At 41.9% G+C, this 27,535-nt stretch overlaps 1 protein-coding gene across 2 annotated transcripts in view; it reads left to right on the top strand.

Moving 5' to 3' along the window:
- The window catches only part of LOC143840005 (amine oxidase [flavin-containing] A-like), a 62,009-nt gene extending 35,082 nt beyond the window's left edge, over nucleotides 1-26,927 (top strand). For both annotated transcript variants that reach the window (XM_077342866.1, XM_077342867.1), the window contains 10 exons: nucleotides 4,675-4,816; nucleotides 6,099-6,248; nucleotides 6,992-7,151; nucleotides 8,012-8,108; nucleotides 11,410-11,463; nucleotides 15,185-15,242; nucleotides 17,100-17,197; nucleotides 18,769-18,880; nucleotides 20,622-20,684; nucleotides 21,574-26,927. In XM_077342866.1, coding sequence (XP_077198981.1) covers nucleotides 4,675-4,816; nucleotides 6,099-6,248; nucleotides 6,992-7,151; nucleotides 8,012-8,108; nucleotides 11,410-11,463; nucleotides 15,185-15,242; nucleotides 17,100-17,197; nucleotides 18,769-18,880; nucleotides 20,622-20,684; nucleotides 21,574-21,735 — 1,096 coding nt within the window. In that variant the 3' untranslated portion in view covers nucleotides 21,736-26,927. The remainder of the gene's footprint in view (nucleotides 1-4,674; nucleotides 4,817-6,098; nucleotides 6,249-6,991; nucleotides 7,152-8,011; nucleotides 8,109-11,409; nucleotides 11,464-15,184; nucleotides 15,243-17,099; nucleotides 17,198-18,768; nucleotides 18,881-20,621; nucleotides 20,685-21,573) is intronic.
- Nucleotides 26,928-27,535: the final 608 nt, after the last annotated feature.

Below are 27,535 nucleotides of genomic sequence, written 5' to 3'. Positions count from 1 at the left end.
AAGCTTGGTGATTTTATCTGTTCAGTCGTGTCCAACCCTCGGCAATTCTGTAGGAAAGTTTTCGCCATGTGTCCCTGTCTCTGACTGCTTTTTTAAATTGGTTCATGGTCATCACTGTATCGGTTCTGATCGTGTCAAGTCAGCGGATCCTTTGGTGACCATGTTTCCTTTTGCCACTGACCATACCAAGCATTAACGATTTTTCTAGCGAGTTTGATCGCATGATGTGTCCAGAGTTTGTGAGCTTTAGCCGTAATATCTTCCCTCCTAATGGCATAGCTGGGTTGCTCCTCTCTAACACTCTCTTGTTGGTAACTTTGGCTGTCCATGGTATTTGCAGCATTCGTCTCCAACACCATAATTTGAAATCATCTATTCTCCTCCTGTCTTCCTTCTTCAGGGTTCAGCTTTCGCATCCATAGATTGTTATGGGGAAGACAACGGCGTTGACTAGCTGGCATTTTATATTAAGGCTGATATCCTTACTCTTCCACATTCAGTTCATGCCTAACATTGCATTCTGGACCAGTGTTATTCACCGTTTGATTTCATGGCTGCATCCACCACTTTGATTGATCATAGAGCCAAGAGAGATGAAATCATCAATAAATGCAATGTTCTTGTTATCAGTCATGACTTTGGTGCTACTGCCAGTAGTTTTCATGACCTTGGTCTTTTTGATATTTAGGTATAATCCCATCTTTTCACTTTCTTCTTTTAGTCTCTTTATCAAGGTCTTCAGATCACACTCCGATTCAGCAAGGAGTGTTGTATCATCTGCATAGCACAGATTATTGATGATACGACCTCCAATTTTGACTCTGATTGTAGATTCTTCCAGATTAAGCTTCCACAAAATTACCTCTGTATACAGGTTAAAAAGAAAGGGTGATAAGATACACCCTTATCTCACTTCTTGGCTGACCTTGAACCAATCAGTGTCTCCATATATTGTTCGTACTCTGGCCTCCTGGTTGGTGTACAATGAACTGTGGCTTAAGTGGGACGACACTCCCAATTCATGTAAGGCATCCTATAACTTCTTGTGATCAACACAGTCAGACGCTTTAGAATAATCAATAAAGCATAGATAGATGGCCTTTTGATATTCATGTGTGTTTACAAGGATCCAGCGCAAATTTGAAATGCGGTCTCGGGTGCCGCAACCATGTCGAAAACCAGCCTGGACATCTGGTAGTTGAGCAGCAGTAGTTGATTTGAGACCGTTCTGGATGATCTTTAATAAGATTTTACTTGCGTGGGAGATCAGGGCTATAGTTCGATAGTTTTATTTATTTATTTAATTGGTTATTTGTTTATTTATTCCATTTATATCCTGTCACTCCCACAAGGCTTGTGGTGGCTAACAAGATAAAAATTCCAATACCTAAAAACTCCATAAAATACATAACAATTTAATCAGCTAAAAAATCATCCATTCATTCGGCGGCAAAAAGCCCATGCTCATCCTTATTAAAAGACCTCAGGGTGTACGGAGGGGCTGATCTTTCAGTTTAATCTGCCCTTAATAGCCCCAATAGGGCTTAATGGCAAGGGGAGGGTCCAGATCTTCTTCTGTGCGCCAGCCTCAACCATAGACCTGGCGGAAGAGCTCCGTCTTTCAGGCCCTGTGGAGTGCCAGAAACTCCTGCAGGGGCTCGTAGCTCTTCCAGAAGTTCATTCCGCCAGGTAGGGGCCAGGACCGACAAGGCCCTGGCCCTTGTTGAGGCCAGGTGCGCTTCCCTGGGGCTAGGAATGACCAGTAGATTTGTCCTTGCGGAGCGCAAGGTCCTGCTGGGGCATAGGGTGAAAGGTATTTGGGTCCCAGACCGCAGAGGGCCTTAAAGGTAAGAACCAGCACCTTAAACCAGATCCGGGCAGCGACCAGTAACCAATGCAACTGCCTCAGCACAGGCTGGATATGGACCCTCCAAGCTGTCCCAGTGAAGACCCTTGCAGCTGTGTTTTGCACCAGCTGTAACTTCCGGATCAAGCTTAAGGGCAGGCCTGTGTAGAGCAAGTTACAGAAATCTATTCAGATGTTCAGAGGACAGCTAGGGCGCTAGTAGCCTAGCCTGGTGAAGATGCAAGCATCACCTTTCTTTAATAATGGGATTAAAACGGGCCTCTTCCAGTCTATTGGCCATGTGCCAGTTTCCCAGACTTTCTGGCATAATTCTGTGATTGCTGCTGGTGGAACAGATCTGAGTAGTTCCACTGGAATGTTATCTATGCTAGGAGGCTTATTGTTTTGGAGCTGTTTCATAGCCCAGATCAGTTCTTCTTCCAGTACATGCGGTTCCAATTCGTGTCGGGTGTGTTTTTGGCTGATGACTGTGGCACCTTGGTGTTTGCATATAATTCTTCTGCATATTATAGCCATTGATCCTTGATGTTGGTTTGGTCAGTCAAGTCTTTTCCATTCTTGTCTTCGATGGTCGCTTTACGAGCAGTGAAGGTGCTCTGAACTTGAGTACTAGAGAACTAGAGTAGAGGACAAAGCAGCAAAGAACAAAAAAGGGGGGGTTGTTGAACCCCCATTCTGCTCAGTAGTTAGGTTTAAATGCCTGGCCCTGAACAGCCAAACAAAACTGTTCAAAAGTCCACTAAATGTTCAGGGAGTCTGCCTTCCCCAAGCATAGTTCCCAAGATCTGAACCGGCCTATGTTTGGCCTGAATTTTGGCTCATGAGATGGTTTATATCCCTCCCTACTATTGAAACCCCCAAAAAAATCCTTTGCCAAAAAATCAAAAACAAAAACCCTATTCAATGGAATAATAAAATAGCTGGAAGGTGATAACAGATTTACAACACTATTTAACAGAGCCGGAAATGGAGGTAGTAAGCATATGACATTTAAGGGTTCACAGAAACCGTTGCTTCTTTCATCAAGGTAAAGGTTGCTTTTCTTCCTGAAGTTAATATGATATGACTCCAATGCAAAGGGAATGCTCTGGCCAGAGGTCAATGTGCATACCAGAATGTGAGTCTTTGACTTCAGGGGATGAGTTGGCAATGGCTACATAAAATGGTTGAATAATATATGCCAACAGAAAAGGGTTATACAGTGTGAAAATCAAAGTTAAAGGGTTTCTAACACAAATTTCATAGGCATCTATATGGTTTACATTGTTGTAGTTCCCTCTTTTATTTTGAAGTAGCCTTATTAGTAGTCTTGCATTCAAATGAGGCCACCCTTGCATGTTCTAGGAAATAGTGAAAAAGTAGCACAAGTGACCAATACATATTTATAAGGGAGTTAATTATTTGGAATACAATAGGACATCTGAGGAAATAGGCATAGGATGGAATTATTAGAGTGGAGGACTACAAATTTTTTTTTTAATTTCCATGGTTTCAATAGGACATTTGTACTTAATTTTCTCTTGTTTGCTTTATTTGAGACTAAAACAAGACCTGCAAGACTTTTAAATGTGTCCATATTGCTTGATATTGTGAGGTAACTTGCCCAAACTTGTAAGCATGGCAGGAAGGCAAACTTTCCTCATATTGAGGTGGGTATCCCACTAAGATCCCATTGTTTCTCTACCTTTTTTGAACTTAAGAGACAGGATCATGCAAAACAGCATACCACTAAGGGAAGGTTGTGATCGTTTAAAGAAAGAATATTCTCTATGACAGGTATTTCTCACAAGACACTGAAAAGTATTTTAACTCTAGAAATGATTATTTACAATGAGGCTTTTTTCAAGAGGAGGGAATAATACATACATTTCTGGCAAATAAGAGATGAATTACTGTAACCATTTGATTAAGGTCACAGTTTATTGAATTCAGGCATTTCCTGTTGTTTTTTGGATCAACAGTCTAGAGGGAATGCTTAAAATGCAACACCATTCCAGTTACTAGCAAAGCAGTGTTACCATATTTTCTGTTTAGGTCCTTCTAACAGTAAGAGTGCACTCCAAAGAGATTTTGGAAAATTTATTTTAGTGGAATTACTATTTAATTTATTTTAGGGAAATGTCCTAACAGGTTTTATGTTGCATGAAACGTCTATTGAACAGCTGATAGTTATGTAAAAAAGTGTTTATGTCAGACACCGGCAATTTTGGAAAATGTATTTTTAGTGGAATTACTATTTAATCCTAAAGAGACTTTGACCATTATAGTCAGCAGCCTTAGAAGAAGTAACTATGCTTAAGACTATTCTATCAGTAGCATCTGGGCATCTCACAGAAGTGCTAAAACATAAGAACATAAGAGACCTGCTGGATCAGACTATCTAGTCCAGCATCCTGTCTTATGCAGTGGCCAACCAGTTTCTCCAGATGGTCAACAAAAAGGCATAGAGGCTGAGGCCTTCCTTTAATTTTACTTTCTGGCTCCAGGATTCAGAGGCATAGTGTCTTTGGAGGTTCTCCTCAATCACCATGGCTTATCCTCCATGAATCAATCTCATCCCTTTTAAAGCTGCTTATTCCTGGGCCATCACTACATCCTTTGGCAGTGAATTCCACATTTTAATCTCTTTAGGTCACTGGTATTGAAAATTAGTAGACAAGGGAACTATCAGTTTTCTCATTGCCTTGTTAATTAAGAGAACGTATTATTTATGCTCTTCTGATTGTTTTTCTCCTAAGTAAATAAATGAAAATATTCTCAAGCATAGCAAAGTGAATCTGAGTTGTCTGCCTTTGGATTATATGTAGAGCTACCAGAAATTTTGCTGCTCTCTTTGTGAACATCAATGTCACTTCTGAACCACATGAGGTCTCTGCTCTCTGGTTCCTGTGGTATGTCAAACAGTGTGGAGGAACAACCAGGATCTTCTCTGTAAGCAACGGTGGACAGGTACATGAAGTTAATATATACTTCCTTCCTTTTTAGAGATTATAAGAAATGAATGTGTCATTTTACTACTATAATTCATGAAGAATTTAAATTACAATACAGCAACGTTGTGCAAAAAGCCAATGTGATTTTTCAATACAAATAGAAAAGTGTCTGTTTTGTGCCCCCTTTTAAAGCTCTTTTTGAAATGAGAGTGATTTTTCTCTTCTCCTTGCATGATATTGACTTCAGCAGTTTTTGCTGTGCTTTCTTCATTTTCTACTTGGAGCACCAGGAATCATTTTGGTGCTGTAATAATGGCCTGATTTGGTTTCCATGGTTACTAGGGAGTTATTTAATACTACTTCAGTACTTTGGTTTCCATGGTTACTAGGGAGTTATTTAATAGTACTTCAGATGCATCACTAGCACCTCAAGCTAAATACACATGTAAGTGAAGTACTATTTGCTGAGTGACAGAATCATAAGGACCTTTGAGGGGAATTAAAAACAATATTTCAGAGAATAAGATAGCTATGAAAAGAAGTCTTTAGAGAACATAAAATCATAAAATTGGAAGGTACCTCCAGAGTCATCTAGTCCAACCCCTGAATGCAGGAACTCATAACTACCTGCCTACCCACAGTGACTCCAATTTCATGGCCAAGTGATCCCCACACCAAAAATCTCCAGAATCCAGCCTGGCCTGGAAGGAATTCACCTACCATCCAACAGTGTCTGTTCCCTGGGTATGCAAGGAAGGGCCACAAGAGACAAACACTGGCACATCCCTTCCTGCCCACCTACACACGATCTGCGTAAAATCAGCATTTCTGTCAGAGGACTATCTAGCCTCCTGATGGTCTGTGCTAGCAGATGATTATATGTTAGGTAAATGGATCATTTCAGTTTCATGTCCACTCCTTACAGGTAATTAGTGCTGTCAGAGTTGCATAGTATAATTTTGTATAGTAGTTCCTTTGCAGCTTACGTTTCAACCTGATGGTGGATTCTGTCAGTTGACGGAGCAGGAAATTTCAAACTTTTTATGAAATTCTTACTGAACAGCTCTTTGAGTTGAGTTGTTTTTTTATTGTGTGGGTGACAAAAGTTTGCTTTGCTTCATAGTCCAGATCTTCTAGAGACCTTTAATTTCAGGATTTTGGCCTCTTTGTACATTATTGTTGGTTGAAAATCTTTCTCTGAATTTCCTTCATAACATATCTAATTCTGGCAATGGTGGAGTAATCATTTACTGCTGGTGATAACATTTTTCTAATTTAATTGTTGCTGTTGTTTTCAGGAGAGGAAGTTTGTTGGGGGTTCTGGACAAATTACAGAGAAGATAATGGAACAACTCAAAGGGAAAGTTAAACTGGAGAGACCTGTAATCCACATTGATCAGTCAGGTGATAACGTCATTGTGGAGACATTAAACCATGAGATATATGAGGTAATCTAATAAGAATAAAAAATAGTATGTGTTTAATAGGGGCATGTCTGCTACAGCTTTTAGCTGAATATAATCAATCCACTCTTGAGTATTACTGTGCTGTTCACACTGCTAAGGAACCCTCTGAAATCTTTTATTGGTGTATTTATGACAACTTTCCCTCACAGGATACTGTAATCAGCTTCTGATATTTGCCTGCCTGCTCTGTGTCTTGTTGCAGTTACATCACTGTCCAGTACAGCTACATCACCTTCATGGTGTCCACTGTTTTCATCTTGGGGAGATGTAGGTGCTATAAAAATTGATGTGCTGGATGAATACGTGAGGGACGTTTATTCCATGGTACACAAATGTCTGAAAATCTCAGACTAAAATAAATTTCAAGGCTCTGTTTCCTGTAGCAATTTAAGGGCCATACCAGATGAGATAATAGGAGGGCCATAATTGGATCCCCTGCAGTTTTTCATAAATGTCATTATCAGCCGTGATGGGTTCCAAATTGGATCAGTTTCAAAACCCTTTAATTTTTCCACTGTGGAGTATTACCCAGCCTAGAAGAGCAGTTTGGAATTGAAAATATTCTAGTGAAGCAGGGCTAACTCACTCTCCTTAATACCACGGTATGATGGCCCTCCTCCATCCCCCAGTTATTTCTGCACCCAGCTACTAGAATTTGGGGGATACCTGCTAACTTGGCTGCCTGCTAACTTGGTTATTTTTCTTACTGCTGTTACACTTTATAGGCCAGTTACGTGATAAGTGCTATACCACCAATTTTAGCCATAAAGATTCATTACAAGCCAGAACTGCCAACAAAACGAAACCAGTTAATCCAGCGGCTTCCAATGGGCTCTGTTATTAAGTGTATGATGTACTACAAAGAAGCTTTCTGGAAGAAAATGGGTATGTGTGTATCAGCTACAGAATAATTTGAACAGTTAATCATCTATCCCACAGATGATGGATGGAGACCTCTGCTCTAGATTGCCGCTTTCAGAGGATTCAGTTTGTAAAATAAAAGAGGCCACAGGAATAGTTGCATGGAATTTAATGTAATATATAGCCTGGGCCTTGTACCCTGCTAATTTGAACACATAAAACTTTTTAAAATCTCTATAGTATATAAAAAAGCTTATTCTAGTTTACAAAACATCTTCAGTAGTTATCCTGTTGCTTCTAATAATTTTATAAGTAAAGAGCAGAAGATGGGATGTACATCTGGTGTGTATTGTGAACCACCAAGTTGGTATGTGACAGTGTAGAAATAAGTAAAAATGCTTACCTGGAGGAAGGTCAGGATTTTACAATGCATTATTTAAAATGTAGGGAAATGTCCTAACAGGTTTTATGTTGCATGAAACTTCTATTGAACAGCTGATAGTTATGTAAAAAAGTGTTTATGTCAGGCACAGGCAATCCCTAGCATATGTACCAACAGTGGCATACCATGACTATACCATTTTGCTTGGTACCCAGGCCCAAATCTCCACCCATGCAGCTGAGAAACAGGCAGCACTGCTCGGGCCAGCAGTGCAGGATAAAGTGTGCTTAATTCCTGTTATCACTTCTCAGACCTGCACATTTTGCATACTGGCACACTACATCTTTGCAGGTAGATGTTGCTTGGCTGTCGAGTTGCATACAATGGTAACCTACAAATAGGTTTTCTACAATTGTACTGATCATATAATATATATCCAGAATAATATTCTGAATTGAGTTTTTGTTTTTGGTGGCCAACCTGGCTTTCTTTTTCCTGTCAGATTTCTGTGGCTGCATGATGATTGAGGATGAAGAGGCTCCAATTTCAATAACTTTGGATGATTGTAAACCTGATGGATCCGTACCTGCCATTATGGGGTAATTAATTAAGCCTATCGTTTCTAAACTTAGCATCAAATATATTCATATGAAAAGTCTTGGAATTTGTCCTAGGTAATGAGGAACTTAATAGGGAAGCCATACTCATGATATACTGTTAGTTCTGTCATATGCAACCTTGGTTCCCTGCCAGTTTCTTTACAAGTACTGTCTGTGTATCTATCTAGGGTAGTTTAATATCCATATTCCAGGACAGCTTGCCCATAAAATACTATCTTGATATTATCTTCATTTACAAACATGGTGATTAAATGCTGATCAAATTAAATTTCCATTCACATAGGGCTATAATGGTCCATCATGTAGCTATCAGGAAATGGTTTCCATAATGCATAGAAGAAAATACATAGCAATATCAAGACACAGATCCTATCCCTATTCTTCCATTCTACTGAGCAGTGTTTGAAGCCTTCCCCCAAACTAAGGCATCTTCTTCCAGCTTTGTAGACTAGATAAGATAGCTGGGTCTTGTAGGGATGCTAAGAATTTCACAGCAGACCTGTTTAGCAGTTGAATACATCCTGTTTGGCAGTCACATTCATACCATAAGCCAAAAAAGATTATATTCACTTTCAACCAAACAAGTTGAACAGCTGCTGCTTCACACTTGCTCAGAAACTGACTCTCAGCTGTGTCCTACCCTTGATGTGTTGGGATACAGGAATGGTTTGGGGAAGAATCAGAAGCCACTCTCAGCTGATGAAGGGCTATCTAGGAGTCCACTTTTGATCCAGATGGCCTAGCATGGAGTGGAAGGAGAGAAAAAGACTGGCTGTGGTCTCCTTCTACTCCAAGATGTTAAGGAAGAACCGTGAACACCTTAAAGGCTGGTTGATCCTCTCCTCCTCCTTGCAGTGGAGGGAGACAGACATTTTCCATATCTCTTCCCCCTGTGCCTGCAGACAAATGTAATGGCTTTTGTCTCCCTCAGCTCTAATCTGAACCACAGGGATTTTAATGTAAGGCATAAGCTTGCTGTGTTGAGCTGCCCTCATGAGTAATAGTTTTGTTAAATGTATTTTTGAAAAATTTTAAATACACACATACACCAGCTGTGGATTAGTGGCCACCAAGCTCACTGCTGAGCTTGATTGGTAGCACATGACATGATGCTGGTCTTGACCCCGGTTCACCCTCCACCCTTCCATCAAAATCCTCACTGCTCAGTCCCTTGCATGAAAGGAAACAACTGGAGACAAATGGGGCAGTGGAAAGAATGGGGAAGCTATGGGATCACTGAGACAGGAGGGGGGAAGTAATGCCATAGTTTGCAAGAAAGTGCTTGCTAGCCTGTGTGTGCACACACACACCACCACAGCTGAACCGTGTTCTCTTTAATTTTGAAAAGGCTCCTGTCAGTAATTTTTTCCTCAGCTGTCCAAGTTTATTGATAAAGCTCATTTTCCTAGATTCATTCCTCTTATTAAAAATGACCCCAAAATATACATGATTGAAAAAAAGTAAGCAATCATTGAGCTTGTACACTAATGAGGCATGGAGAACCTCTAACTTTTTGCTACGATAGGTGCCCAAGAGTGAATACAATTTGAAGAATCTCTACCCCATCTCAAAAAAACATACCTAGTGTGAAACTGACCAATAAAGAGAAACCAAACATGCCACACACTCAAACACAATGGAAATTTCAGCGCCATGACACATGTATGTTTTTTTCTCATTGGAATGCAGAATATATACTCCACAACTTCTAAAAGAAAAACTAGATAGAGAAAAAGATATAGAGTACACACACAACATTCAAAGTAAAGTCATACTGACTTGACTTCAGTGAAAATTGGAAATAAGCTATTCATACATAATAGGCCAGAGTGAGACATTTTTTCTTCATGTTGAACTAGCACAAAAATTGAACGTCCTTTTTGAAGAATTGGCCCCTGATTAATACTGGCATTCAGAAGGTAGTCTGAACTGAGGGATGTTCAAGCATCCCTGTTCTCTTGCAGTAAGGGTTGTGGCTGAATTAGTTCCATGATGAGGGGAATGATTGCAACCATTTCCCTTAATCTGGTTTCAACCTTCTGTGTTTAATTCTTCTGACAAATTTTAAAAGATGACCTCAGGCATTTATGCTGAAATATTTTGGGATATATGGAAGTATACAAAAATTAGAGATAGTCTAATTTCATGGAGAATTGCCTGGTACATAATGCCAGTTTTGCTTGGTTTTTGTATGAACTAAAGCCGAAATCAAGCAGCTCTCTTAAAGCTTTTGTGAGTCGGACTTCCTTTCTTCAGAGGTGCATGAAATGGCATCCAAAACCACAGAAAAGAGTGAGGGGATGGAAGATTTAGCATTCCAGTGTGAGTTACTGGCTGCTACCCATAAGGAATTATGAGAGAGATCATTTTCAATAATTGCCTCATCACTCATGGAAGCTTGTGCTGCGGTGAACTTCATTAATCTTTAAGGTGCCAATTGATTTCTGTTTTACTTTGCTTCTGCAGCCTAACATGGATATCGTTTTGTAATTGGCTGTTAAATATGGCTGTTCCAAATCCTGGCAGAAACTGCTGCTGATATAAATTTTGAATGAGCCAGTTCCTGCTGTTGCCTGTAGAATCAGAAGGGGGAAATGCAGGATGTTTGTGGTGATGTTCTGAATAGAGAGCTGGATAAAGTGCAAAGGTTTTAAGGTGACTAATATCTCCTAACAGAGACCTTAAATTGTCCATCTTATGTGAAATTAACATGAAGAAATCTTTCCAAAAATTTTTCCTTTTAAATTGGAAGCAGATGAGGTGCAAGAGGAGGAACACATAGACATGATCTCACATGGTTAAAGTATGGAGAACTGTGTTTTAAAATTTCTGTTTATCTTGGAAACCTTGCCAGATTGCTCATAGATACATTGTTAAACTCCTTGCCAGAAGGAGAGTGGGTCGGATGCTTCCTATTCCCTCACCCGTATGAATTATCAGAATTCCCAATTCTGGTCATCTGCAGTATTTGGTGGGCAGGTGAGATGCATAAATTGTATCCATGCTGGTTTCCCCTTTCACCTGCTCTGCCTAACTGGTCATAATGGCTGCCAGCCATTGTGCCAGTTACTTTACTTAGGAATGGTGGGAGAGGTTTTATGGCTATAATATGTACATATAGCTTCCTTCAGTGCTTGTATTTCCTGCATGATACAATGCTGTATAAAAATGATGTGGCCTATTGTTTTTAAGTTTCTAACTGGAAATATTTTATTTATATATGATTTGCAAATCAATATATCCACTAATGTGATATTGACTGATATTTTTCCCCACTTAGTTTTATCCTTACAAGAAAAGCCTTTAGACTAGCAAGTCTTAGTGTCGAGGAGAGGTAAGAGTAATCATTATCGATAATGATAAACTTCTAAATATGTATTTTATTTGAGTGTGTTCTATAGCTCTAATTTGTGTGTGTGTGTGTGTGTTTGTGTGTGTACTGTTGTCTTTGATTTTAAGAATCAGTTGTTTGTAGTGGTATTATCAAATCTTGACAGAGTATTGGTATTAGCCACTACAACTAATTGCTTTTATTATAGAATATTTTTTTACATTGTTACATTTGTATCCCACCCTTCTGCAAAAATTCGTAAGTTTTAATCGCAAGACAATCATGAGCTAAGCTTTAAAGGGAGAGATTTACCCAAATTCAATTGTGCATCTGGATCCGATTTCCCACACCCAGTCCCAGCACGGCATTCAATCATCACATCACTCTGACCTTCTGTAACTAACAATACTTCATTGGTATCATCTTTTCTTGATTAACACAGAAGCTTTAAAGACTCCTCCCATGTTGTCCAGCCCACCAGAAAATCTTACTCAAAAGCCCTGTTCTCTGAGCCCATACTTTTAGAAGTGAGGCAGGTGCCAACCAGAAACTGGGCTTTTTTGATGGTGGCACTTCACTAATTCAATGCCCTTCGAGTTTTCCCTGCTGCTGACATTGCGTTCTTCTAGGTGCCAGGCCCAAATGTTTCTGTTCACTCAGCCTTTTATTAAAGGTTTAATTTTAATACTATTTGAGTATAGAAAGTATTATTTTAACCATCAGTGATTTCTTTTTATGATCTAGTTTTTATGCAGGGCTGAGTTTTTCAGTCCTGGATTTTAATTAATTTCCCTCTAACATTTTGTGTTCATTGATTTTATCTTATAAGCTGCTATGGGCAGAATCTTGGAAAGGTGGCATACATCTTTCTAAACAAATAAATAATAAATGAAGTCCTTGTTATGAACAGGTTAATTTCCACCTTGCCCTAAGAGCAACAGACCAATAGCACCTTAAATACTAACACAATTTGTGGCAGGATAAGAGCTTTTGTGAATCACTGCTCACTTCTGCAGGAAAGCTCAAAGCCTGCCACAAAATTTGTTAGTATTAATGGTGCTACTGGGCTCCTGCTCTTTTCTATGTCTAACCCATCTTGATCTCTCTCATCCCAAATGTGATTCTTGAGAGCTGATGAAATGTGAAAGGGCATAGTTGAAAACAGATACGTATTACTTTGGTTGAGAGAGAGACAGGCTGGCTGAGTGAAAGGTGCGGCAGAAGAACAGCTTAACAAGAGGCAATTTGTAACAAGAATCTCAAATGCCTAAAGAGGAAAATACTTCAGAAGTTCAACTGAAAAGGAACTTTGTAGCCTCACTCCAATTATGTGTTCAAATCATAAATAAAAGTTAACCCTGTTGGCTGGATGTTTATGATCTTAGGAAAAAAGGCATACACATGCATGCAGACGCACAGACACCCACCCACCCATACTTAAAAGCTAAGGTCTTGGTCTGTATATGTAAATATACATTAGGATATGAATAAAGGGTGGTGGTGCTTGAGTCCCCAGCCCTAATAGCTCTGTGCGGTGTCTCCATGAAGGGTGATGCTTAAACGGGACTGTCTGAGGATGTCTCTGTGAGTGAAACCTGGGATGTGAAAGGCTTGTATATTTTATACTTTCTATATATTTTAAAAGAGACAAGATGGGTGTTGAGCTGTGACTGCCTGAATCTGAAGCAGAATTTATGAAGGGTGGTAGGGACTGAGTGAGTGAAAATGAAAGTATAGATATAAGGCCATACGCAGTCTGGGTCCAGTGTACCTAAGAGACCGTCTCTCCACCTATACTCCCAAAAGAGCATTACGCTTTGCCATCGCCAACTGGCTAGTGATCCCTGGCCCCAAAGAAGCATGTTGGTCTTCAACGAGGGCCAGAATTTTTTCTGTCCTGGCCCCCACCTGGTGGAACGAGCTCCCCAAAGAGATCCGGGCCCTGTCCGAACTCCCAAAATTCTGCAGGGCCCGCAAAAGGGAGCTCCTCCACCAGGCATTTGCCTGAGACCAACCACAGGTCCCCCCTCAGACATCCCCTCAATGGCCTGAACCAGTCTAACCACTTTAAGGGCCTTAGCTAAGTTCCTGTTCCTGTTATATTGTTGTTTAAGGTCACTGAAATTGTGTTATTTAGATTATAGTTGTTGTATTTGTTTATGTTATATATTAATTTGTTCCATGTATTCCCCCCCATGTTGTATGCAAACTGCCCTGAGCCATATGGAAGTATAGACATGAAATAAACAAACAAACAAATAAATAAATAAAGCTCATATTCCAAAAATGCATCTCTCATGGCCTCTTTCTCTCACAGTTGATGCATTTATGAAATGAAAGTTTTGAAATTCACCCCCTTGGTGTAGTGGTTAAGAGTGGTGACTTCTGATCTGATTCCCCACTCCTCCACATGCAGCCAGTTGGGTGACCTTGGCCTAGTCACAGTCCTATTAGAGCTGTTTTCACAGAGCAGTTCTGTCACTCAGCCCCACCTACCTCACAGGATGTCTGTTGTGGGGAGAGCCAGGGAAGGCAATTGTAAGCCACATTGAAACTCCTTCAGATAGTGAAAAGCAGGGTATAAAAACCAACTCTTCTTCTATAGCACGGGTTCATTGTTTAGCAGCATATGAAACAAAAGTTTAACATAAAATGCATTATGTTCATCAAGGGTTTGCCCACTTCAAGGATAAATATTCCATTTGGTAGGCTTCTTGTTTGTTTAAACTTAGTTGATCTTATAACTCAGTAGAATATGTGATTTCTTATCCTTCAGACATATCACAGCGAAAGAGGTCCCCATTAATTAATTTGGAGAAGGTAGCAATATGTATTTCCATATAATATGGGATATGATGCTGCTAGGAGGTATTGTAAATGGGGAAGTGAAGGCATTCCCATAGGTTCTCTTTCCTTCCATAAACAGGATCTATTTTCTCCGTTCTGGCATATTCTGGAAGAGAGGGAAAAGAAGAAGAAGAAGAGTTGGTTCTCATATGCTGCTTTTCTCTACCTGAAGGAGTCTCTAAGCGGCTTATATTCGCCTTTCCTTTCCTCTCCCCACAACAGACATCCTGTGAGGTAGGTGAGGCTGAGAGAGCCCTGATATTACGGCTTGGTCAGAACAGTTTTGGAGAAGAGTTGGTTCTTATATGCCGCTTTTCTCTACCCGAAGAAGTCTCAAAGCGGCTTACAATCACCTTCCCTTTCCTTTCCGTACAACAAGAGGTAGGTGAGGCTGAGAGAGCCCTGATGTTACTGCTAAGTCAGAAGCCCTTAGGCAAGCCCAAAGTCATCCAGCTGGCTGCATGTGGGGGAGGAGCGGGGAATCAAATCCAGCTTGCCAGATTAGAAGTCTGCACTCCTAACCACTACACCAAGCTGGCTCTTACGTTTCTTTTATGAACTCCTACAAAGGTCATCTTGACATGTTGTATTCTGGAATCATAACTTGGCTTATGACACTTACCATGCTTGCATACTCCCTCTCTCCCCCTCTCATACATAGAGCATAATAGAATGCTTCCTGGTTTCAGATTTTTTGAATTGAACGTAGACATCTGGGCAAACTGGACCAGATTCTTAAAGGGGGAGGGGGGTGTCTGTGAGAATGGCAGCAAGTTTAGACAGACCATAGTTTATTGTGATATCTGAATGCAGCCTTTGTGTATATTTGAGCATTTGATCTTTCACATTTTTGACAGCCTCTTCCTTATCCTTGTAGAAAGAGAAAAATCTGTGAATTATATGCAAAAGTACTGGGAACAGAAGAAGCCTTACATGTAAGAAAGAGCTTCTAAAATCGGTGGGGTATGGATAAGTCTACTTTATAGTGTGCCTTATTTGGAAATAAATAAAAAGGTAAAGGTATCCCCTGTGCAAGCACCGAGTCATGTCTGACCCTTGGGGTGACGCCCTCCAGGGTTTTCATGGCTGACTCAATACAGGGTGGCCTTGCCAGTGCCTTCCCCAGTCATTACCGTTTTACCCCCTAGCAGCAAGCTGGGTACTCATTTTACCGACCTCGGAAGGATGGAAGGCTGAGTCAACCTTGAGCCGGCTGCTGGGATCGAACTCCCAACCTCATGGACAGACAGCTTCAGACAGCATTTCTGCCACTCTGTGCCACAAGAGGCTCTTGGAAATAAATATTTAGATTTAAATATTCAAATACCTGTTGTACTTACTCAGGTTCAAGAAGGGACTTACTAAGATGGGAGAAAGATTTGTAATAGTGACTGTGAAGGCAGGAAATTTGTTCCCATGCAGGTACTATGCTGCCATGATGACAGAGTATTTTCTTTGTGCAAAGAAAGACAGGAGTTATTCAGTTACTGCAAAATTTCAAGTGTGTATCCCCAAGATAGAGTCGCCTGAAACTCAACCCCTCAAAGATGGAGGTCCTGTGGCTGGGTAGAAGAGGGCCGGATCAGGAAGCACGCCTCCGATGCCTGGACGGAGTGCAATTAACACCTGCATCAATAACCAGGAGTTTGGGCGTGACCTTTGATACTTCCCTTTCCATGGAGGCTCAGGTCACGAAAGTAGCCCGGACGGCGTTTTTCCATCTTCGCCAAGCCAGACTACTAGCGCCCTACCTGTCCTCAGATCACTTAACCACAGTGATCCATGCAGTGGTCACCTCCAGACTAGACTACTGTAACTCGCTCTACGCAGAGCTGCCCTTGTCTTTGACCCAGAAGTTACAATTGGTACAGAATGCGGCTGCTAGGGTCCTCACCAGAACACCTTGGAGGGCCCACATTCAGCTGGTACTCCAACATCTGCACTGGTTGCCAATTGGTTTCTGGATCAAGTTCAAGGTTTTGGTTTTAAGCTTTAAGGCTACACGTGGCCTGGGTCCTGCCTACCTAAGGGGCCGCTTGGTTGCTTATGCCCCCCGCAGGGCCCTTCGTTCTGCAGGTACAAACCTACTGGTGGTTCCAAGCCCTCAGGATGTTCACCTGGCCTCGACCCGGGCCTGGGCTTTTTCGGCCCTGGCCCCAACCTGGTGGAATGAGCTCCCGTAAAAGCTAAGGGCCCTGCCGGAGTTAACAGCTTTCCACAGGGCCTGCAAGATGGAGCTCTTCCATCAGGCATATGGCTGAGGCCAGGGTGGGTGGTCCCGACATTAGATCTGGGCTCCCTGGTTTCATCTGAATGATCTTATTGCCTCACCCCCATACAGTACTACAGTATTAGCAACCCGATGTCCCTGGCTAACGTGGGGGGGGGGGGGGTTTAGTGGGGTTAGTTAGTGCTCACCTGTTGCCTAACGTTAATAACGTTGATAGTGTGGATTGGTTTTAATGGTTTTAACTATTATTGCAATTTTATCTTGTAAACCGCCGTGAGCCTATGGGAATGGTGGTATAAAAGTTTAATAAATAAATAAATATTATAACACAAACACTGCAGTTCAGTTGATAGATCCTTAAAGGGCTTCTTCATTGTCATCACTTCTATACAGAAATACTTTAAGGACTGAAGGACTATACCTCATCCAGAAGGGGTGGAATCCCTGTTAACTTGACATCGGTGACATTTCATTGATGTTCACAAATGTACAGGAGTTCATACTTTACCTGTGCCATGAATTAATTAATTTTTTGTTTCTCATCCATGACTTGCTTTTCCAGCCAGTACACTATGAAGAAAAAAATTGGAGTACAGAACAGTATTCTGGTGGCTGCTATACATCCTATTTTCCACCTGGCATTATGTTCCAATATGGAAGGTAAAACTAGACAACTGCATGTTGATGTTAGGGGGCAGGTGGTTTGTCATCCAAAATTTCTAATATATAAAACATAGTGAATATAAATCATACTATTCTCATAGGATTACACACAGTAGTCTACTGAGAAAATACCAAAAAAGCTAGTTAGTGAAACTATGTTTATACATGTACTTCAAAACACTCTGTAAAATCATAATTTTTAAACTCTACATTCTACAGCACTGTGTCTGAATGGAATTAATTCATTTATGGTTACAGTTTTGAAGTGTATGTTATTCACAAATGTGTAGTTGAATCTCTGGACAAGAAAAAGCAATCAATAAGTAGGCTAGATTTAAAAAGTGACAGACAGGGAAAGAGTTCAGAAATAACCACATGCAAGGGCACTGATTCTGCACTCAGTTGCCTCCCCTAAAGGCAGGTTTTCCAAGGGTAATATGGGCCACCTTGATACAGTTGCATGCATTTGTGGATAGCAAGAAGAGTTCCAGTGGCAGCAAATTTTCAACATGATGCAAATATTTCCAATATGTATGTATACTGATTTACTAAAACATTAATATGTTGAATATGCTGCATTTTCTCAACTATAGGGCTTCAAAACAAAACAAAAAAGCAGTCACATTAGAAACCTGAGGCCTGGATCACTGGGGCCTCTCAGACCTTTCACAGCCCCACATTCCTCACAGGTTGTCTATTGTGGGGAGACAAATGGAAAAGGTGTTTGTAAACCACTTTGAGACTCCTTTGGGTAGTAAGCAATAGGGTACAGAAATCCGTTCTTCTTCTAAGGAGCAACCATGAAAGAAGCATGTGGGCACATAACATTTTACCAACAGTGAAAAAATGGAGACAGAAGAAGCAGGGTGGGTGCCTGTGTACTGTGACTACTCCATGTGTATTTGGGCAGGGAGACATTTCGATGTCTGTGGCCTAATTCACACAAGAAGGGAAATGATACAGAACTGGGAGGAATTGGTTGCTATGTAATCTCCCCCTAAGAAGAGTGTCCAGTCTGATTTTCCCTTCACATATCTGAAGACATGGCTCTGGAAAGCTCATCTATAACCACTGTGCCACAATTCCCAAAGGTCATTCTGGACTTGTCAGGACCGACCTGCCTGCACTATACCAGTTGAGCAACTTGAAGGGGAGAGTTCAGCCAGGAGGCAGCCATGGAGGAGGGGGTGGGGGGAATCTGATATTGGCTTCATGGACTGAGGAACCTTGTTTCTGTCTTGTCCGGATGATGGATACACTTGGCATGCTGCAACTAACACCGAGCAGTGCTGAATTGAATTACAGGGCTCCCTTTCCCCGTCACTGCAGCAACAAGCTTGGGGGCATGCTCAACAATGGAAACTGGAGGGTTTCAGAAATCTTTTTACATCTCTCATCATTTTTTTAATCATAAAAATAAAATCATTTGAAAATTTGACACTGCTCTACTACCAGCTGCCTGTTAGGTGGCGGTCTTTTAAGTATACGTAGTCAACAAGTAGTCAAAGTCTACTACATGGAGAATAATTATCATTGTTCACTTGTGTATGTGTGTTTATGTTTTGAAGGATAATTCGTGAGCCATTTGGTAAGATCTACTTTGCTGGCACTGAAACAGCTACCAAATGGAGCGGCTACATGGAAGGTGCAGTGCAAGCTGGAGAGAGAGCAGCCAGAGAGGTAAAATGAGCTATTACTCAAGTCTGAAATACAGCAGCTGAGCCAAGAAGGTTTTAGGTCTCTGTATGCACATGTAAGCTACTGTTGTTGTGCTCATTACATTAGACAGATTAAAGAACAATTACCAAAGCTGAAGCTTTTTTGTAACAACAAGCTCTAACAACAAGTTTTCCCTGTGAGTGGCTGTAGTCAATGGCAGTGTTTGTGCTTTGCATGCTGAATGTCTCTGGTTCAGTTAAAACATCTTCGGTTATTGTAGGATGTCCTGTAGCAGGGCTCATTCCTGTCAGTGGCAGTCAGAGTGAACAGCACTGGGGTAAATGGACTACTAGTTTGCCTCAGCATGATACGGCTGCTTACATTCATGTACATTATAGTAGACTGGGAGCCAAGCCCTTTGGATTCAGGAATACAACGGGTGCTAGATTGGGGGGGGGGGGGAGGAAGAACTCTATGGATGGCCTCTCCCTCCCCCCAGAACCTGGAAAGGCTGCAGGCTGCAGGACCCCTGGAAGGAAACTCACCAGCAGCTGTCACGCAGCAGGGAACTGCAACCTCTGAGCCGAAGAGGGGGTGGATGGGTGGGGGACGGAAGGCGATTGGCTGGCCACTGGACAGACAGGGAAACCGGTTGGAGGAGGAGGCACTCAGGGGCAGGACAGCCACCCTGAGTGGATGTTAAGCGCTGAGTGGCACTTAAGCCATGAGACACACTCCTACTCCAAGGCCTTACCAGAAATATATTATGTGGAACAGATTAATCCTCGAACTTTCATTTATGCATAAGCCTCGTTTTTCAAAGTAGATAATGATGTACAGTAGAATATCTTGATTATCGCTCAAAAGATTTAATTTAAAATAAATTGGTTTGTTGATACAAGATTGCAATTTCTTGACCGATTATGCTCAGCAGCAGATCAGCAAGCTCTGCGGGTTCCCATGTCCCCACAAAGAACCTTTTACTGCAATAGACCCTGTCCATCCCAGATTGCTGCATCCACATGGACACAGCCAGGGTGGAACGGTTCCACTGCACGGGGAGGGGGGGGGGGCAGGATGTTTCTGTGTATGAAAATGGAATTGTGTGCCAACCATCCTGCAAAGAAAAAAAATACCCCATTCGGCCCCACAGTACTGTGAAGCTCTGTGGAAGCAACTGGGGCATTTTTTTGTCCCTCCTTGGACACCATAGGCAGGGGATGAGCCAGGCCTAGGAGGCCTGTCTCTTCCCTATGTGCATGGGCCTGGCCTGGCATGGGAGCTGATGGTGCCCACGGCATGAAAGGGAAGCTGGAAAAATGAGTATTCCCTTGCTGCAGGGCATTGGAGACCCTAAGGTGGACCAGGGGCAGGAGGGGGCCAGACAAGTGTAAGCAGGATGAGCCACACTGCCAAGCGAGCACCTTCCCAGCCTTTTCCCACTGTGCATAATCGGTCCCTGAATAACAAGTTTTAGAGGGTAGCTATGTTGGCCTGTATCCTAAGAACAGGATTCTAGTTCCATAGCACCTTGGAGACCAACAGAAGTTCGGGGCTATATGTTTTCAAAGTTCACTTTGTCAGATGCTTTGACTCCCAAAAGTTTATACCCCTAAAATCTTGTTGGCCTCTAAGGTGCGAATGGACTCAAATCAAGTATTTAATTGTAATGTGCAACCTAACAGTTATTTCTTGGCATATCTTTTAATCCCTCCCACCTCTGTGAGTGATTGTTAAAGGGATGTATTTGTCTTTTTTCTAGATATTGCATAGCATGGGGAAGATTTCAAAGAATGAAATTTGGGCAATGGAACCAGAATCAAAGGCAAGTCTTTGGTCATGTTTTCTTGTATCAAGGCTAGTGACAACATTCACGATGCATTGTCTAGTTAGATTAGATGGCCTTATTGCCTAGACTTCTGAACACGCTAGGATGAGAATGCAAAGAATTTAATGATGGAAATGTTGGTAAATATTTTGTCAGTCACAAACAGTCATACATTCCCCTGTGTGAAGACTGAAGAAACATTTCCCAATGGCTCTTTCTTCTCTCAGCATCTTACAAACGTACAAGCATTTAAACTGGTGAATTTTCTGTATAGAAAATGTGTAACCTTTGGGCAGCTTTAAGAATTTACCTGTAACATTCAGCCTGTAGTATAGGCATTGGGTCAGAGAGCTGGGGCATATCTAATGTGGGGGGGGAGGGAGTATGGGCAGCCAATGGTTGTAGTGGGAATCACCATTAGTTGTGTCCTTATAATGTTCAGAAAAAAAAGAAATTTAATCAGTGGGAGTTCTGGTAGGAAATCTGCCATTTTACTGATATAAAAACAAGTCCAATTTTCCTTTTTTTTCCCCTTTTCTGTATGTTTTTTACAAATGAACAACTGATTTTTTTCTGAATAGGTGGAGTTCTATCCCCTGTGCTGCCTTTATGCTGCACTGCTCCCCCAATATCCCAAGACCTTCTGCTAGTTTCCCGCGCCTTTATATCCAATCATTTTCTCAGTCTTGTGAGTTCTCACTGTAACTCCATATCTAAAGTTTCAGAATCTAAACTGACCCACAAACTTTTAGCACCCCCATCCATTCATTTGTGAAAAAAAGGGAAAGTGGTTCTCACTTCCTTCAATCACTGTCACATTCTGAACTATCTGAGGATTTTCTGCTGCATTGTGTTACACACTAATTATCAATGTATTTCTCCTTAGGATGTCCCAACTCTACCAGTTACCACAACATTTTTGGAAAGAAATTTGCCATCTGTTCCAGGACTGTTGAGAGGGCTTGTATTTTCCTGTTTCTTCACTTCAGCGGCTGCAGCTGGCCTCTTTGCCTTTAAAAGAGGGCTTATCTTTCAGAAGTGTACCTAAAGCAACAGTTTGCCTTCATGCCATGGCTGTTATTCCTGGAGTGAAATCTTTAATGTCTTCTCTGGAACACCTGAATCAACAAATCAAAACCAGTTTAATCGGTATTGTTTACAGTCTCAGAATACACAATAGTGAACCAAAGGAGGGGCCTGTTTTCTTTCTACATTGATTTTTCTTGATTGACAGAATAAAGCCCCACCCCCACTACCACCTCTCCCTTTTGATTGTCATGAAATCAAACTTTGAACATTTCAAATACCTTTGGAAACCTTCAACATATATTTTTAACCTTGTTGCGAACAAATGAATATTAAAAGCTCAGTTGAGTATTGTATTGTTAGATGCTTATGTTGTCAAGCAGCTGCATCTAGTTCACTGTATATTCAGCAATCGTGTTGAGATTTAAAGAGCAGAGTCAAACAGAGATAAGCTGTGAATGTTAATATCAGAAGCAACATAATGAGGAAAAGAGAAGAAGTAGGAGTGTCTAAGGCCATCTCAATTAATTAGAAGATGTGTTGTGTTCTACTTCCATGTGTGTAAAGTGCTGTCAAGTTTCAGTCAATTTGGGGTTGCCATAACCCCATAGGCTTTTCAAGGCAAGAGTTGTGCACAGATGGTTTGCCATCCCACCTCAGCCCAGTGATCCTGGACTTTTTTGGTGGTCTTCCCACCCAAGTGCTAACCAGGGCTGACCTTGCTTAGCTTCTGGGTTATCCAATCAGGGTTTCTAGTTGCCTACTTGCTGCATTTCATGAGAAATTTCCTCATTTCTTCCATACTAATTTTTTCATGCATATTTCCACACATCTTCCATACATGGTGTTATTTTTATGGAGAAGTGGCATGAAATTCTAAGTATATACAGAATTACTTAAAATAATCCTCTGGTTGCATGTGTGTGTTTATTTTTGCTTATGGGGAAGAAGTTTGGACTATTTAAATCAGGAGCCCTGTTGAGAGGGCCTCGCTTTGGCCAGCCTTCCTCCTGGAATTAATGGTAGGCTCTGCTGGCCTTTTAAAGAGGCTTGGACCATTTAAAGCAGGAAAGCACTGACAAGGGGGACAGAGGACAGCAAGGAGTAGCAGAGTAAGGTCACACGAAGGGATCCGTTGAGGGCAGGGGAAGGGAGAAATCCTGAGGGCTTAAGGTACTTTAAGTCATGCAAAGGGGGCCTGCCCACTCCATCTGTCTTATCTTCTCCCTCCTTTGCCGCAACACCCTCTAGGGGCCAGTTGTAACTAATAGCAAAATGGGGCATGTGCCTCTAAGCCCTCAGTAAGTGTAGCTGCATGCTAGCCTCTCTTCTCATTCAGGCACAAGCTCTCCTGGGGCTCTTTTGCAGCCAGTACATTATGTGGCACAGCAGCCACTAGGCTCTTCTGGGAAGCTTTATTCTGTGGGCTAATTCAGGCAGAATTGAAGCAGGGAGCACCAAGTATGTTGCTTTCAAAAGCTCTACCCCCCACCTTATGCCATGTACATGCACATTCCTCATTCACCAGTATATAGAAGCCATGCAGTATTTTCTATTAAGAGCAATGGAAATAACACAGTGGGCAAGCTTAGCTAGAATTCATCTTGCTGGATGTTAAAGTAAAAGAGGAGTTATGTTTTTGACCATGATCCTTTAACCTCTTTGGCATACTGCGTAATGAATAAATAAATCATTATCCATTGTTCCTATTAATATTTGTGAAACAGCCTGGGGGGTGGAAAGTGTCCAGGGTGTCCGACTTCAAATAGGGCCAATCAGGGTGAAGCCAGCAAAGCTGGCCACACCCTGATTGGCCCTACACCTACAGCTCCCATCCTCCTTCCCTGAACACTAGCCACTGCTCTCAGACACTGCAGGAGCCAGCACGTGAGAGAGACACACAGAGAGCCCTGCCAAACCACAAACCAGCCTTGATTACATACTATGGCTTCTGCTGTGTGTGTGTGTGTGAGAGAGAGAGAGAGAGAGAGAGAGAGAGCTGTGCCTGATGGTGTCCCCTGGGTCCTAGCACCTATTGTATTCCTGGTTGTAATCGGCTTTCTTGCTAGTAAATAAATAAGTTACATAGTATGCCAAAAAGGCTATTTCGGGTCACATTAAGATGCATGATTATTGTTAGAAATTAATGCGATGGGGGTGGGGAGCTCCCATTCAAAGGTCCTCCAAATTATGATGGGTGGTATTAGGAAAGTAATTTCCTTTGCGATTCAAAGAACTGGTGCCATAAAGCTCCGTACCGATGCTTTAATTATAATGAGCACAGACGCCTCAGGTCAGGCCAGAAAGATAGTGAAGGGACAGTTAAATCCAGGAATGAGCCACTGCAAGCTGGCAGTCAAGGGTGCCAAATCGAGCTGAGCCTGCTTGGAGGCCAGCAATGCCAAGACGCCTCCTTCCCCACAAAGTGGTGAGCTCCAGCTAACCCCAGTCAGGAAGGGAGTGAACTCAGAGCCACAGTCCCACCAGGCACTTTGTGGAGCTGGTGCTAGAGCCCTGGGAAGCCGGAACAGAAGCAGAAGCAGCCGCCACCACTGGCCCGAGTGCCATTGCCGCCCCTCCCTGTGCCCGGGGCAGTTCACATGTGGCAGCTACTGCCACTGCACACCCTGCTTACTGCCACTGGCCACCCTGCTTGGCTGCCAGCCGGGCACTGAGCGACTTTACCACAGCCATGTGGCCACGCATGTCGCTCCACAGGCTCCCCACTGGCCCTGCGCCCAGACAATCACCAGGTGCCACCAGACCAACTAAATCACTAGGTGTGGGGTTTCCAAGATAGGATTTCTTGTGGGTTTTTTCCTTTCTTTCTGATTGCGTTAAGACCCACGGCTTCTCTGAAAGTATTTGAAATGGCATTGTTTTCCCACCCCTTCCTTTTCTCCTTCTTCCTGAACAGGCTCTCCCCCCATCATTTCAAGTTCAAAGTATGAATTTAAAGTCCAGTGGCACCTTAAGGACCAATAAAGTTTTATTCAGTTTTATTCACACTTCCTCAGATGCAAAGAAATCACAAATTAATTAAATCAAGCATGCAAAATCAAGCAAGAAAAAAAGGAAGGGGATGGAGCTGCCTGCCTCATGCCTCTGGGGAAAAAAAAACAGAGACCCATACGAAGGAGACCTGGGGAGAATCTGCATTACAGAAAAGCTGCAAAAAGACCGCTAAAAACAATGTTTTACATCCATGAGTGGTTTCGCAGCCCATGTCATTTTTGGTTATGCATTGCAAACACTGCCTAGCGTGCCTTCAGTGTGTTATCACCAAGGCTTCTGAAACTTGGTAAACACCAACTGTTTCTTTTGTAATGAAGAGATGTCGGTGTGTTTTTGGTCTCTTTCCCTTTTCTGCTCACAGTCCTTGGTCTAAGAATGGGAGCTCTGCCTTTGTCAGTGATCACATGAACATGCCATTTGCCCTGGCAACCGAGCCCTGTTGCTATGTAAATTAGTAGAAATTATGCTGTGGTATTTATAGCAGTGGAATGCTCCTGACTACAAAGCTATACCTCTGATCAATACCCAAAGGGGGAGGCAAGCTAGGATTGAGGAAGAGAAGGCATAGAACACATCCACAGATTTTTTTTAAAAAGGGGGGGGGGGAGTCACTGGGCACAGCTACAGAGCAGAAAAACTCAAAATTTAAAGGGACAAAACTTGTTTCCTCCCTTGTGCTGGGTCAAGAATGCCCACTGAAAATCATAGTAGACACAATGGAGCTGCAGCAGCATTTAGCATCTCTCATTGTTCTAGCCTAGAAAAGTAAGATGGGGAGGATTTGATCTTAGTTTCTGTATCCCTCCCCAGTGCTTTGACACTAAGGTGGCCTCAAATTTCCTGAAAACTCCTGCCTCCTGTGTGTGTGTGGGGGGGGGATGTTTTTGCTTTCACTGATCTAGAAAGCTGCCTTACTTGTGAAGTGCCCGTGTCTTGAATGACAAGAATGCCCATTGGAAACCATGGGAGATGCTAGAAGACCCATTGGAAATAATGGGCCGCAAGAATGCCAATTGACTTCCATGGGCCCCATTTAGGTGTATTATAGTAGGAAAACAGTTGCAAAGAAAACATGCAATGGATTATCCATTACACTCAGATAAACTACCCTGGGACTGGAATGCCAGGCCACAGAGTGGAATGACAGCCGATGGGAGAACCACAAGGGATGGTCGCCAGAAGTGAGTAAGGGGTAGGAGCCGAAGATGGCAACTTTGGGGGATATATTAAAATGAATGACAAGAATGCCGACTGGGAGATGCTGGAAGACTCATTGGGAGATACCATGACTTAGATTTTCTGTGATGTAGAACTTGGACATTGGATTTGAAAATTTCCTGCAGAATGCATAACCACAAATACTTTAAAAAACAATGGTGCAAATGGAGTTGAAGATTAAAATGGTTTTTATTGGGAGATGCAGAATACCCCCTTGAGAAAACAGGCAACTGTGGAAATAGCCAGAGTCAAATGTTGGAAGAAAGAACCACACAAGATTTTTTATCTTAATATATACATGCTCCTCATTGTCACTGAAGAATCTAGGCCTTTGTACAACAGAGTTCTGCACCTTCAGCATCAGCTTTTTCTGAGGTCTTTCCTTGCTGGGAAAAAGGATAGGTAAGAACACCTTTCCCTAGCACTTCTTTGGATCCAACTCAAAGTCTTGCACTCTTAAATAATATGTCAGAAACCATTTTTCAAAGCTAAGACACATGACATACATGAATCAAGCAAATGTTCGGGGAATTCACTTTATAGTAGCTTTACTATATAAAAAGTGTATTTGCGACCTCTTGATCCCATCCTGATCTGAGTACTCAAGATCAATCTTGAGTAGTCGGTTAGATCAAATGATAACTGACAAGGGTGCCCAGTACATATTGTGGCTGACTATGAATCTGAGTCTGGGTGGGCCTAGTCCACATCCGGCATCTGAGCCAGCACATCAACAGGACTCAATAGCAAACTGATAAAAGTAGTAAGAAATGGGTTTCTGAAAAGGAAATATTTATTTCAGGAATACTGCAGATGTTTAAATTACTATTAGACTAATGATGAGTTGTTGACAAGGGACTCTGGATTTATTAAACTCTTGCAAAATTGTTGATAAAGTCTGTACCTTGTTACTGCTGTAATTTAGCAAAATGTGTCCATGAATATTCTTGGAATTGTCATTAAAGGATCCATTTAAAACCCTCTTTTGAAGATTTGAGTTGTTTCTAGTTTTAAAAGATGATTTGTTTCAAATAGCCTACTACTGGCAAATGCATAAATATGTACATATACTTCAGGAAACACTTTGGAATTCTGCATGGATAGTAGTGGCAGTTCTGACCACCTTGGGGTGTGGGGGGAGGAGTATTTAGAGTGAAATTCTGTGTGTGAAGTAATGGCCATATAGCTAGGCCTGGGACACTCTTGGAGATCACTTTCCTGGGGAAAATGGCTGCTTTGGAGGGTCGCTCTGCATTATGCTCTGCTGAAGTTCTTCCCCTCCTCAGGCTCCACCCCCAAATCTCCAAGAGTTTCCCAACCCAGAGAAATGTACACATATAGCCTTCTACTATAAATTATAAGTGCCATGCACACAAACTCAGTCTTTGTGCTCTATGCACACACAGCCCCCTTGTGTATGCTATTGAGGTACTTATGCTGGAATGACATCTGTTCTGATACCAGCAAATAGCCTTAGCTAAAGTTCATTAGTAGTAATTTAGTAACAGGTAATTAAGATTTGCAAATTATTACTATAGAATGCAGGAAGCATACCATCCTCAAACCCTGTGGTGCACACACTGGCCTCT

The sequence above is a fragment of the Paroedura picta genome, chromosome 6 (genome assembly GCF_049243985.1).
Source record: "Paroedura picta isolate Pp20150507F chromosome 6, Ppicta_v3.0, whole genome shotgun sequence".
In the NCBI taxonomy this organism is placed as follows: Eukaryota; Metazoa; Chordata; class Lepidosauria; order Squamata; family Gekkonidae; genus Paroedura; species Paroedura picta.
This window is presented reverse-complemented; position numbering and strand designations above follow the sequence as displayed.